The sequence below is a fragment of the Ursus maritimus genome, unplaced genomic scaffold (genome assembly GCF_017311325.1).
Source record: "Ursus maritimus isolate PB19 unplaced genomic scaffold, ASM1731132v1 scaffold_14, whole genome shotgun sequence".
Classification (NCBI taxonomy): domain Eukaryota; kingdom Metazoa; phylum Chordata; class Mammalia; order Carnivora; family Ursidae; genus Ursus; species Ursus maritimus.
Window position 1 is genome coordinate 49,892,600 of NW_024423786.1, and position 13,142 is coordinate 49,905,741.

Consider the following 13,142-nt stretch of genomic DNA (forward strand, 5'->3'; position numbering starts at 1 on the left):
TCACTATGTGAAATTCCCTTATTGACTTGTATATGGGTTTTTGGTCCCCCCACCAAAAGCTGAGGCCCTCACGGGGAGAGGGCACTGTGTGTCCCTCTTTTCAGGTGAGGAACTAAAGTGCAGAGAGGTTTAGGAAACTGGAAATTGCCCTGCCATCGGTCTGCCCCCAAGTCCACGTCCCTGGCAACTCAGCCAAGAGTCCCAATCTCAAACACCTTCAGAGGCCAGGCTGGCCATCTGTATGTCCAAAGTCACCAGATAGCGTGGCCTGGGAGCATCTGTCTGCTTAAAATGGCATATGTGTTTTGAAAACTTAATAAACTTATTTTGCAGAGCGGTTGTATTGCTCTGAAATTAAGTGGAAAGTACTGAGTCCCCATATACACCCTGCTGCCCCCACAACTTCCCCACCGTGAACACCCCACATCACAGTGCCACACTGGGTAGTGCCAGTGAACCGACACGACACGTCATTATCACCCAGGGTCCACAGTTGACATTAGGCTTCACTCTTGGGGTTGTACATTCTATGGGTTTGGACCAACGTATAATGACACGTATCCACCATCACTGACATAAAAATCCTGTGCGCCCCACCTAGTCGTCCTTCTCCACCCCTTAACCCCTGACAACCCCTGAGCTTTCTACTGTCTCCACACTTTGGGCTCTTCCAGAATATCATAGAGCTGCAATCAAACAGCATGTAGCCATTTTTTTTTTAAAGATTTTATTTATTTAGGGCAACCCTGTAGGGACCCCTCTCACTCCTGAGAGCTTTTTCTGTATTCTTGATTCATAAACTTCTTTTTTTTTTAAAAGATTTTATTTATTTACTTGACAGAGATAGAGACAGCCAGCGAGAGAGGGAACACAAGCAGGGGGAGTGGGAGAGGAAGAAGCAGGCTTCCCGCGGAGAAGCCTGATGTGGGGCTCGATCCCAGAACGCTGCGATCACGCCCTGAGCCGAAGGCAGACGCTTAACGACTGCGCCACCCAGGTGCCCCTGATTCATAAACTTCTGTCACTTTACTCACGAAAAAAGATTTTATTTATTTATTTGAGAGAGAGAGAGAGAGTGAGAAAGAGAGAGCAGGGGGAGGAGCAGAGGGAGAAGGAGAGAGAGAGAATCTCCAGCAGACTCTGCACTGAGCGCAGAGCCCTGATGTGGGGCTCGATCCCACGACCCTAAGATCATGGCCTGAGCGGAATCCAAGAGTCGAGTGCTCAACTGACGGAGCCACCCAGGCGCCCCACAAGTAGCCTTGTCTGACTGGCTTCTTTTACTTAGTGATATGCATTTAAGGTTCCTCCTGCCTTTTCATGGCTTGCTAGCTCCTTTGTTTTTAGTGCTGAATAAGATTCCCGGGTGTGGATGTCCCACGGTTTATCCGTTCCCCTACTGAAGGGCACCTTGGTTGCTTCCAACTTTTAGCATTTATGACTAAAGCTGCTATGAACCCCTGTGTGCAGATTTTTGCTGTACTCTAGTCCTGAGAAGCAAGGTACCAAGTCCGTTCCCCCTCAAGGAGGGGGCAACTTAGCTCCACTCTTTATGGAAAGGAGTATCAAGAATTTGTAGAGAAAGATTAAGGCCACCAATGTGGGGCTCGTCGAAACCCTGAGATCAAGAGTCACATGCTCTACCGACTGAGCCAGCCAGGCACCTCATAAGACATCAAGGTGATTAAAGAATATTTAGGGGTAGAAATTTGAGGCTATGCAAATGTCCTGTTTCTCCTTAAAGTTTTATCCATTAAATTTCTCATCCATCAGTGGATTCTGCCTGCAGCAGTCATTACCGTGGTATTCTAATGGCTAGTTTCTATTTTTATCGTTCGTTCTACATTTATTTTTTTAAAGATAGTATTTATTTATTTGAGAGAGAGAGAGAGTGTGGGCCCAGTGGGGGAGGGTTAGAGGGGGAAGGAGAGGGAGAGAGACTCTCCAGCAGACTCTGAGCATGGAGCCCATGCGGGGCTCCATCTTATGACCCTGAGATCACAACCTGAGCCAAAACCAAGAGTCAGACGCTTAACGGACTGAGCCACCCGGGCATCCCACATTCTACATTTATTAATTGAAAGTCTTCTGTCAGGGAGATTTGTCCCTTCTCCTCCATTTTTAAATGGGTTTAATCGTGTATTTTTAATCAGTATGGACTTGTGGACATTTATTTCATCATTTGGGTTATAATCCAATATTACGGTTATTCACTTTGTTCTCAGATTGTTTCAGCTTTGGCCAAGGGAAGTTCTTTCAGGTTGGCTCCTGTGTCCTTTCGGCTTGTTTTAAGTACTTTTTGGCACTGGAAAAGTCTCCAGGTTGGTTTAGTATTTTCTCTGCGATAGCCCTAGAATCAGCCATTTCTCCAGCCCTGGGTCCCTGTGTAGGAAAATGGTATTTTCATATCTGTCTTTTTAAATAAGATTTTCTTGGGGCGCCTGGGTGGCTCAGTTGTTAAGCATCTGCCTTAGGCTCAGGGCGTGATCCCGGCGTTCTGGGATTGAGCCCCATGTCAGGCTCCTCCGCTATGAGCCTGCTTCTTCCTCTCCCACTCCCCCTGCTTGTGTTCCCTCTCTCGCTGGCCGTCTCTCTCTCTCTCTGTCAAAAAACTAAATAAAATCTTAAAAAAAAAAAAAGATTTTCTTTATTTATTTGTCAGAGAGAGAGAAAGAGTGTACAAGCAGGGGGAGCAACAGGCAGTGGGAGAAGCAGGCTCGTCTCCTGACAAGGAGCCCAATGTGGGGCTCAATCCCAGGACCCCAGGATCATGACCTGAGCCGAGGGTAGACCCTTAACCAACTGAGCCACCCAGGCAATCCCTTATATCTACTAAAATAGACATCATACTGCTAACCACAGTCCGGCACCACATTGCTTTTTTTAAAAAAAAGATTTTATTTTTGAGTAATGTCTACACCCAATGTGGGGCTCAAACCTACAGCCCAGAGATCAAAGGTTGGGACGCCCCACCGCTCCACCGCCTGAGCCAGCCAGGCACTCCCACCTTGGTCATTTGCAACTTCCTTCTGCAAGGGCGTGAAACTTGGCTGTCATATCTACCATATGTACTTATTGGTTCAACACTAGCGTATAAATAGTCCCAGAGTTGTTAACCTGTACCCCTGAGAGCAACAAATTCACCAACTAAAGTACAGTGTTTCTGGCCAGGTCAGCCGGTTGTTTGAATGGGAGGCCTCTGAGCTAAGCAAACAGGCCTGGGGTTGTGGGGTACCCTTGGCCCTTGGGCCTCTACTTTGAGATCCCCCAAACCGTGACTGCTCTGGTCTCTGGCCAGGGGGAAGGGGGTCAGTTTGCACCTCCCTGCCAGCCGCATTCATGCCTCATGGTTGGTCCAAAGGGGGTGGAGAGAGTGGAATGGAACCCCCGCATCCCCACACCTGCTGTGGTCCTTCAACCCTCTAGGTGGTTGGGGGGGGGGTCTGAGGACACCATGTTAGGCGTTTAGTCCTCTCGCAGGCGCTGACTCTGCTCTGAGAGCGGGTGCAGACTGGGCGGGGCAGCCCCTGTGTGAGGGCCCTGGGAGCAGAACCTGCTTGGTGGGTGCGCCCGCCCAGGCATGCATCGGGTGGGCGGGCTGTGGCAGGAGCTGCCCTTCCCTGGGGAAGAGACCAGGCTTGACTGGGGGACGGTGGGGGGCGGGGAGGGGGCAGGGGGACGGGTTGGGGGGTGCTTGAAGCCCATGGGGCTTGAGCTGAGTTCCCTCCTAATTCCTCCTCAGGGATACAGTGGTGACCAATACTACCCAACATTTATTGAGCTCTCACTGTATGTCCTGGCTCTGTTCTTTTTCTTTTTTTCTTTTTGGTTCTGGTTCTGTTCCAATCATACCTTTCATCTTCAACAATATCCCTCAGACCGGACACTGTTAATAACTCCATTTCACAGATGAGGCCACTGAGGCTCAGAGGGGGGCATCATTTGCCCATGGTCCTAGACTACAGAGTAGCTGAGCCTGGCAACAGACTCTGAACCCTTTATATTTAAATTACATTGGGGCAGAGGAACAGACAGGGTCTCTGCCTTCCTGGATCTGGGGGTCTAGGGCAAAGACACAATAGGCCACATGAATAAATAAATAATCAAGGTAATTTCAGATGGTGCCAAAGGCCATGTGAGATTGGGGAGGAGGGAGAGAAATCAAGGAAGACCTCTCTGGGGGCGCCTGGGTGGCTCAGTTGTTAAGCGTCTGCCTTCTGCTCAGGTCAATATCCCAGGGTCCTGGGATCGAGCACCGCATCAGGCTCCCTGTTCAGTGGGAAACCTGCTTCTCCCTCTTCCACTCCCCCTGCTTGTGTTCCCTCTCTCACTGCGTCTCTCTCTGTCAAATAAATAAAATCTTAAAAAAAAAAAGAAAAAAAGAAAAAAAGGAAGACCTCTCTGAGGAGGTGACCAACTGGGAAGGGTTGGGGGAAGGGTGTTCCAGGCAGCCCTATCCCCAAGTGCAAAGGTTCTGAATTGTGTGAGGAATTGGGAGGAGGCCAGTGGGGCTGGAGGGCAGTGGATGGCTGGAGGCAGGGATACCAGTGAAGTACGTAAGGAGACACCAAGCAGAGCAACGTGGATGGTGGTGAGAGCTTTGGCAGTTACTTTGAGTCACCTAGGGAGCCATGGGAGAATTTAGAGCAGGAGCGGGACCTGATCTGAGTATTAAGAACTGTGGCCACAGGTGTGGAATGGTGCATGGGGTGGAGGTACAGAGACGTCCAGGCTCCTGACATCTGCTGGAGAAGTCAGGGTCCCAGTCTATAGAAAAGAGGTACTAGGAGGTGGGGGGGGGGTTGGAGGGCCCTGGACAGCATAGAGCCCAGGGAGGTGTGAAAAGGCTACCTTCCCATGAGGGGTGTGGCTTCCCTTTCCCAGAAGGGGGTCATTTATCCAGCACCTGGGTGGCCCCACCACACTGGGGGGATCTTCAGGGCTCATCCCTGCCAGCTTGGAAGGCAAAGTTGTGGAGCACCACCCAAGCGTTCCCCATCCCCCCACTCCGGCCCCACTGGCTGCACTACCCTGTGTGTGTCTTCCGTCGGAGCAGGCGGGAACCGGTCTGTCTCCCCAAGAAACATCGGGAGTAGAAGCCTCAGGGATCCCCAAGGGGCTACATGGGGATATGACCAGGCCTGGGTACCCCTCGCAATCCCTCACCTGGGGGCACCCCCCAATCCTCCCCTCATGGCCCCTGGGACACCCTCATGCCACCCGCGGCTGAGTCAAAGGGCAGCCACCAGGCCCAGCCCCCCTTCCTGGCTGGAACCTCTGGTCTGAGGGTGGGGGAGCTGGGCCTGGCCAGGAAACTCCTGGGAACTGGGAGTGGGGGTGTGGGGCCAGCTGGGACTGGCCCGTTGGAGGAGCTGAGGCCTGGGAGAGGCGTGGGAGAGCGACATAGACAAAGACACAGCTAACGACTGAGAGAGACACAAGAGAGACAGGGAAAAGAGAGACAGACCCCGAGAGACCAGATGAAAGAGATACACACACAGAAAGTGAGGGTTCGTTCATTGATTCATTTATTCACTCACTCAGCAGATAAATTATTGGGCCTGGGCTGTGTCGCCGCCGCGCCCAGGACAGATGCAAACCCCTGCCTCCGTGGGGGCTGACTGGTAGGGACACAGCCCAGAAACATGTTAAAGGAGTAAGTCACACTGGGAGCGAGAACGGTAGCAGAGACGGGGTAGGGGGAGCCAGGAGCGCTTAGGAGCCAGATCTTCCTCATCTGGGGAGGAGGTTCCCACCAGAATCCTGCCCTCACCGGCTCCTCCCCAAATCCCTCTAAGCCGGGTGGGGGGGAGGATGGAGAGGGGCCTGCGCCCCGGAGCCACCCAGACGTAACTGCCCGGGTAAGGGGACTGAGGCTATCGCCGCCCTATTGGAGACCCCTCCTAACCTGCGCTGCCGGGTCCGTCGCCGACGGGTCGTTCTTGGGGTGCAGCCCGGAGGCTCAACTGGAAGGTAGGCGGGAAGTGGGCAGGGACCAGTGTCCAGGCCCCAGAGGACAGACGGGACCCCTAGGCTGGGGGGCGGGAAGAGGTTCAGGCCGCCCCTGCTGAGAACCTCCCCTTCCCGCTTCTCCGGGTCCTCCCACCGCGACGGAGCGTCCCTGGGAGAGCAGTTCAGGCCCGGAGGGGGGAGCCAAGGGCTCGCCGGTGCCAGTCGCCGACGGGGCGCGCTCCGGTGCCGCGGCGGGTGGCACAGGCTGGCAGCCATGGGCTGGGTGCCCGGGCCCCAGGGGGAGGGGGCGACTGCTGGCGACCGCCAGAGGTCCGCGTTGTGGGCCCTCCTCCTCCCCCTCGCCTGCCGGCTCCAGCCCCGCCCGTCTCACCCCCGCCCCCCACGCCGAGCCGCCTCCGCTCCCTGTGCTCCCGGCAGCGCGACTGCCGGGGGCGCACGACCAGGGCGCAGGGGTGAGTGTACTGCACTGGGTCTCCAGGTGCGCAGGGCTCAGCCCGGCCCGCAAGGGTTGCCCTGCCGCTACCCCGGTCCCCTTGTTTGGGTTTCCCCGGAGGCCTCAGGGGGCGGGGGGGTTGGGAGGGAAGGCGGCGACTGGATGCTGGGGCCGGGGTTGGGGGTAGGGGCGCCTGGAATCCCCTGGCCTCGCCCTCTCCCGGCTACACTGCAAGTTTCGCTACTTCAGCCCTGTTTCCAGGAAATTCGAGGCAAGGCGGGAGACGGCAGAGGCTGTAAGCCTCTGCTCGGTGTCCCCATCCGAGCGTCACCCGTGTCTGCATGTATCTGATGCCTCCCTCCCCGCAGCGCGGCTGAGTCCGGGACTCCCTGGGTCTGTATTTGCGCATGGTTCCCTGAGGGCACCGATGCCGTCCGGGATGCATTTGATCCCGCCCTGGGCAAAGAAATCCGTTCCCCTTCCCAGGCCTCGGTTTTCTCATTAAGTGCGACTCGCGCGACTGTGTAACCATTTCTAAGTAGCGGTATGTGTGTTGAAACATGAAAACCTTCGTGTCGGCTTCCAGTCGCAGCTTCCAGTCTGTAAACTGGGACTGAGGGGAGAGCTGCTGGGGGGGTATTAGAGGGTGAAGCCTTGGACAGGAAGTTCTATTACACTCTAATGACACGTGTGCCCTTCTGCAAAAGCCTGTCTGTGCGATCTGCATCCTGTCTGCTGCCCTCAGGCTCTGCCTCTGTAAAACGGGAGGACAGATAGCTTTCTCACGTGTTTTTTTTTTTTTTTTTTTTTTTTTTTTTTGCGGTGGATGAAGGAGTGTGTGCAGCGCGCAAAGCCCTGCGTGCGGCGAGGCAGCTAGATTGTGAGGCTCTGGACTCCAGGCTGGCTGTGGGTGGAGGTTGTGAAATTCGTGGCTTGAACGACTGGGCGAAGCCCTCTCGGGCTAAATTTGGGTTCCTGTGTGTGTCTGTGTCGCTCTGCTCATGTGTGAATATATTTTCTTGTTCCCCTCATGGACTGTGACCGTGTATTTTTGCCTTATTTTGTGACTGTGTGTACATGTCTTGCCAGCGTGTCACTGTATTCGTGTGTGCGTCCCTGTCTGCTTATGATTGAATCTGCCCCTAGATATCCCTGATTATACGTGACTTACTAGTGTCCATTTCCTGCGGGGTTCTGTCACCATGTCCCCTCGTGATATTATTTGCGTGGCTTTGTGTCAGCCTGTCTCCATGGCCACCTCCTTTCCATCCCTAACTCCCTTTGGGCCCCGGGGTAAGTGTGGAGTGGTGGGTAGGGGGTGAGGGCCCCTTTCCCAGGGCTGCGAGGCCCCGCCCCGCCGGGCCGCCTCCGCAGGCCTGATACTCGCACCCTACCTCTCCGCAGCCTTGGGGCACGCGGCCCATGGAGCCGGGGCTGCTGCGGCCGGCGCCGGTGAGCGAAGTCATCGTCTTGCATTACAACTACACCGGCAAGCTTCGCGGTGCCCGCTACCAACCCGGCGCGGGGCTGCGAGCCGACGCCGTCGTGTGCCTGGCGGTGTGCGCCCTCATCGTGCTCGAGAACTTGGCGGTGCTGTTCGTGCTTGGCCGCCACCCGCGCTTCCACGCGCCCATGTTCCTGCTCCTGGGCAGCCTCACGCTGTCCGACCTGCTGGCGGGCGCGGCCTATGCCGCCAACATCCTTCTGTCGGGGCCTCTCACGCTGCGTCTGTCGCCCACGCTCTGGTTCGCCCGTGAAGGTGGCGTCTTCGTGGCGCTCGCCGCGTCCGTGCTGAGCCTCCTGGCCATCGCGCTGGAGCGCCGCCTCACCATGGCCCGCCGGGGCCCCGCGCCCGCCGCGCGTCGGGGACGCACGCTGGCCATGGCGGCGGCCGCCTGGGGCGTGTCGCTGCTCCTCGGACTACTGCCGGCGCTCGGCTGGAATTGCCTGGGCCGGCTGGACACCTGCTCCACGGTCCTGCCGCTCTACGCCAAGGCCTACGTGCTCTTCTGCGTGCTCGCCTTCCTCGGCATCCTGGCCGCCATCTGCGCGCTCTACGCGCACATCTACTGCCAGGTGCGCGCCAACGCGCGGCGCCTGCGGGAGCGCCCCGGGGCTGCGGGGGGCGCGTCCAGCCGGGCACGCCGCACGCCGCGCTCGCTGGCGCTGCTGCGCACGCTCAGCGTGGTGCTCCTGGCCTTCGTGGTGTGTTGGGGCCCCCTCTTCCTGCTGCTCTTGCTCGACGTGGCGTGCCCGGCGCGCGCCTGCCCCGTGCTCTTGCAGGCCGACCCCTTCCTGGGCCTGGCCATGGCCAACTCGCTTCTGAACCCCATCATTTACACGCTCACCAACCGCGACCTGCGCCACGCTCTCCTGCGCCTGGTCTGCTGCGGCCGCCGCCCCTGGCACAGAGGGCAGGACGCCTCCCAGGGATCCGGGAGCCCCGCGGGGGCTTCGGGAGGCCTGAACCGCTGGCTGCCCCCTGGTTTGGACGGCAGCTCCAGCCGCTCCGAGCGCTCGTCACCCCAGCGGGACGGGCTGGACACTAGCGGCTCCACTGGCGGCCCTGGGGCACCCACAGTCGCCCGGACCCTGGTACCCGCACCGGCCGCAGACTGACGCCCTCTGGCCTGCCATTACCCTCCCTAAGAGCTGTTTTGCAGACTTTTTCTTTTTAAAGAAAGGAATTTGTAGGAAAAGCAGCGAAGATGGTGGAGGCAGAAGAGACGAAGGGAAATGTGTTTTATTTATGCTAAACCTCATAGCAGTAAATGAGGCAGACAAAAATCGGGGCTCTTGTGGCATTGACATTCTGATGGGGGGCCACAGGCAATATCAGAGTGAAGAAATCATGGAGATAATTCCAGCTACGATACAGTGATGCGATGGTGGTCAGGGGATGCTTCTCTGCAGGAGGGATGACATATGATGTAAGTTGAGACGTCACCGCCCTGGGAACACTTGAAAGAAGAGCATTCCAGGGTGAGGGAACAGCAGAGCAAACGTCCTGAGGCTGGAAGATGCCCGTGTGTTCTCGAAAAAGCAAAGATCCCCTTGCTGCTGGAGCAACAATGGAGGGTGATGGTGGGAGGAAACAAAGGCAGAAAAATGATGGGGCAGAGTGGGCAGAGCCTTGAGGGCCCCATGGAGGACTTTGCTTTTACTCTGAGTGAAGTGGGAGGTGGAGGACAGACTTGATCTGCTTGAGATGTTCCCAGATCTCTGTAAGGGCGAAGGTCCAAGCTAGAACAAGGGGAAGGTGTCTGTACTGGCTCAGGGGAGCAAGGTTGGGGCCTCAGCCTATGTGGATTCTGAATAGATTTTGGAGACAGCAGACGGAATTACTGAGGAAATGAGTGTGGGTGTGAGAGAAAAAAAAGGAATCAAGGACAGCTCTCCAGTTTAGAGGCGAGGATGACAAAGACGCAGCACCCTAAACTAAAATTGGACTGTGGGAGACTCGGCCAATTCCTAGCTGAAACAAGATTTCTTTGAGTGTGGTGTCAGAGCCTTCATAAAAAAAAAAAATAAATACAATAAAATAATAAGAACAATTACAGCTTACTGTGCCTGGCTAGTCGTGGAAGGCCCAGACACACCTTTTTCTCACCCTTACTGCAACTTTGCAAGGTAGATTTCCTCACCCCGATTTGATAGATGAGGAACCTTCCAAACGGTGAGTACCTTGCCCAGCGTCTGAGCCGGGATATTAGCCCAGACTGTCCGGCTCCCAGGGCCTAAGAAGCGCAGGCCTAGACTAGTCTCTGGCTCCTTCGGAGGGGTATGGCAAGGCCAGACACTCCCTCCCTCAGTGGTCTGCATTCTTGTCCGGGGGCGGGGCGATACCAGGGGCCTGTTTGTACCTATAAAAGGCTCCAGGCATGCTGGCTGTGGGTACCAGCTGTCCCTAGATGCATTCGTGACCCCAGTGCCACATTGCTGTCCTGGGGGAGGGGCAGGGGGCTTTGGGCTAAAAACTACCTCTCGCCACTTGCCGGGAGACCCGCGTAACTGCAGGCAGCTGCAAAGACAGCAGTGTGTTTGGGAGGCACAGATCCAGCCTGGGGGCCTGAGCGTCCGCCAGCCGTGCTCAGGTAATCCCTGTGGGCCACATGCAAGGGAAACCAACCTATTTCCTGCAACACAAACACACTGAAACGAGGACACTCCCAGGACTAGACCTAATTTCCCACTGGGCCTGGCGTCCCTGACCCCAAGCTCCTCTATGGTCCAGGGGAACCTGAAGCTCATGCCATTGTTTGGTTGTTTGATAGGATGATGGTAGGGGATTTATTCACTTGTTCACATCTTACACAATTCGAAAAGCACCAGTTCCCCTTTTTAGGCGTGATCACTGTGGGGATTCCTTGGAAACTTCCAGAGCTATTCTGTGGATAAAGGAGCTGCCAGGTAAACACTTCTCTCTTTTTTATACAACTTTAGCACTGCTTTGCGTCCTGCTTTTTCACTTACTAGTTAGTATGTCTTGGGAATTGTTGCACACCCACAGATTTTGTACTGTCTTACTGTCTTAGTTGGCTCGGGCTGCCTTAACGAACACCATTACCTGTGCAGTTGGAGCAGCAGAAATTTATTTCTCATGGTTCTGGGGGTCGGAAGTCCAAGATGAGGTCCCCAGCATTATCTGGTGCTGGTGAGGACTCTCGTCCTGGCTTGGCTACCTTCCTGCTGTGTCCTTTCATGGTATAGAGAAATCAAGAAGCTCTCTGGTGTCTCTTCTTAAAAGGGCCCTAATCCCATCATGGGGCCCCACCTTGAATGGCCTCATCCTCCCCAAAGCCCCATCTCCAAATACCATCATGTTGGGGGTTAGGGTTTTGACATATATTTCTTGTTGGGACAGGAGGGGTGACAGTTCAATCCATAGCACTAAAAGAAAAAAAAATTTTTTTTGAATCGAGATAAACATCCATAGGGCAAATGTCTTAATCCGTTTCACTGGCTGCATACTACTTCACAGCATGGATGTGCCCCCAATGTATTACACCAGGATCCTATGGATGGCCACATGGGTTGAGTCCAATCCTTTGCCTTTATACGCAGTACTGCGTAAACATCCGTGTACACACATCCTCCGGCACGTGTGCAAGTGTACCTTGGATAAAGCTCTACAAGTGGCATCACTGGATCACAGGGCCTATAGGTTTGATTTTGAAATATGAAAGATTGCTTCAGACAGGTTCTAGAAGGTGCTGGTTTCCACTGAGCCTGGGCCACTCTGCGTGTTCGCTGACTATGCTATGGCGCCCCTTCTGGAGAAGCCCAGAACTGCAGCTTCACTCAACAGCACCCCCTTCCACCCTCCTCTGGCTTGGATTTAATCCTAGACTGAGCAGGAATGTTGAATCTTTAAAATTCACTCCTAAGGCTGGCAGAATCTTTTCTTAGACCAACATCTTTTTAGCCTGGCATTTCCTTCGATTATTCGCCTAGTTTTCATTTAGATGGACTCGTTTTTTTCTTTTAAAGAAGATTTAGTATAGAGTATCTTTAGGAAACAGACTTCCCAAGTGCTGTTGAAATTTGGGTCAGTTTATCATCTAGCTTTTCAGGAATAAGTGTATATCACATATGGCAAGGATTATTCCTATGAGATACTTGTTTTTTCTCAATTTTTAAATTTTTAAAATGAAGCCATTTTATTAGAAAACTGAAAGCATTGTATCCTTGATTATGTCTCTTCAAAGATATATAGTCTTTCTTTAAAAAAAAAATTTAAGGGAGGGCCAGGGTGGCTCAGTTGGTTAGGTCTCCGACTCTTGATTTTGGCTCAGGTCATGATCTCAGGGTCATGAGATCAAGCCCTGCATTGGCCTCCTCGCTGAGTGTAGTGCCTGGTTAAGATTCTCTCTCTCTCTCTGACCCTCCCCCACTCCCCTCCTCCTGCTCTCTCTAAAACAATTTTTTAAAATTTTATTTTGAGGGGTGCCTCGGTGGCTCAGATGGTTAAGCATCTGCCTTTGGCTCAGGATCCTGGGATCGAGCCCCACATGGGGCTTCTTGACCAGTGGGGAGCCTGCTTCCCCCTCTCCCTCTGCCTGCCACTCCTGCTGCTCTCTTACTCCCTCTGTCAAATAAGTAAAAATCTTAAAAAAAATTTTTTTTAATTTTTATTCCAGTGTAGTTACCATACAGTGTTAGTTTCAGGTGTTTAATATAGTGATTCATTAATTGTATACATTACACAGTATTCATCATGATAAATGTACTCTTTTTTTTTTTTTTAAAGATTTTATTTATTTATTTGACAGAGATAGAGACAGCCAGCGAGAGAGGGAACACAAGCAGGGGGAGTGGGAAAGGAAGAAGCAGGCTCATAGCTGAAGAGCCTGATGTGGGGCTCGATCCCATAACGCCGAGATCATGCCCTGAGCCGAAGGCAGGCGCTTAACCGCTGTGCCACCCAGGCACCCCTAAATGTACTCTTAATCCCATTCACCTATTCTACCCATCCCCCACCCACTTCCTCTCTGGTAACCAAGACTTCGACTTCGTTCTCTATAGTTAAGAGTCTGTTTTTGGGGGGCGCCTGGGTGGCTCAGTCGTTGAGCGTCTGCCTTCGGCTCAGGGCGTGATCCCGGCGTTCTGGGATGGAGACCCACATTGGGCTCCACTGCTGGAAGCCTGCTTCTTCCTCTCCCACTCCCCTGCTGTGTTCCTCTCTTGCTGGCTGTCTCTCTCTCTGTCAAATAAATAAATAAATAAATAAATAAAT

General features: G+C 53.9%; 1 protein-coding gene across 4 annotated transcripts; it reads left to right on the plus strand.

The window, feature by feature from the left end:
* The first annotated feature begins 4,344 nt into the window (after positions 1-4,344).
* On the plus strand, positions 4,345-9,960 carry S1PR5 (sphingosine-1-phosphate receptor 5). 4 transcript variants are annotated; one of them, XM_040629348.1, is made up of 3 exons: positions 4,345-6,425; positions 6,656-6,799; positions 7,811-9,960. In XM_040629348.1, the coding sequence occupies exon 3, from the start codon at positions 7,829-7,831 to the stop codon at positions 9,023-9,025; it is 1,197 nt and encodes a 398-aa protein (XP_040485282.1). In that variant the 5' UTR covers positions 4,345-6,425; positions 6,656-6,799; positions 7,811-7,828; the 3' UTR covers positions 9,026-9,960. The 4 variants fall into 4 exon arrangements, with proteins under 4 accessions (XP_040485282.1, XP_040485283.1, XP_040485285.1 ...); XM_040629349.1 differs by having other exon boundaries at positions 6,668-6,799; XM_040629351.1 differs by lacking the exon at positions 6,656-6,799.
* The last annotated feature ends 3,182 nt before the right edge of the window (positions 9,961-13,142 follow it).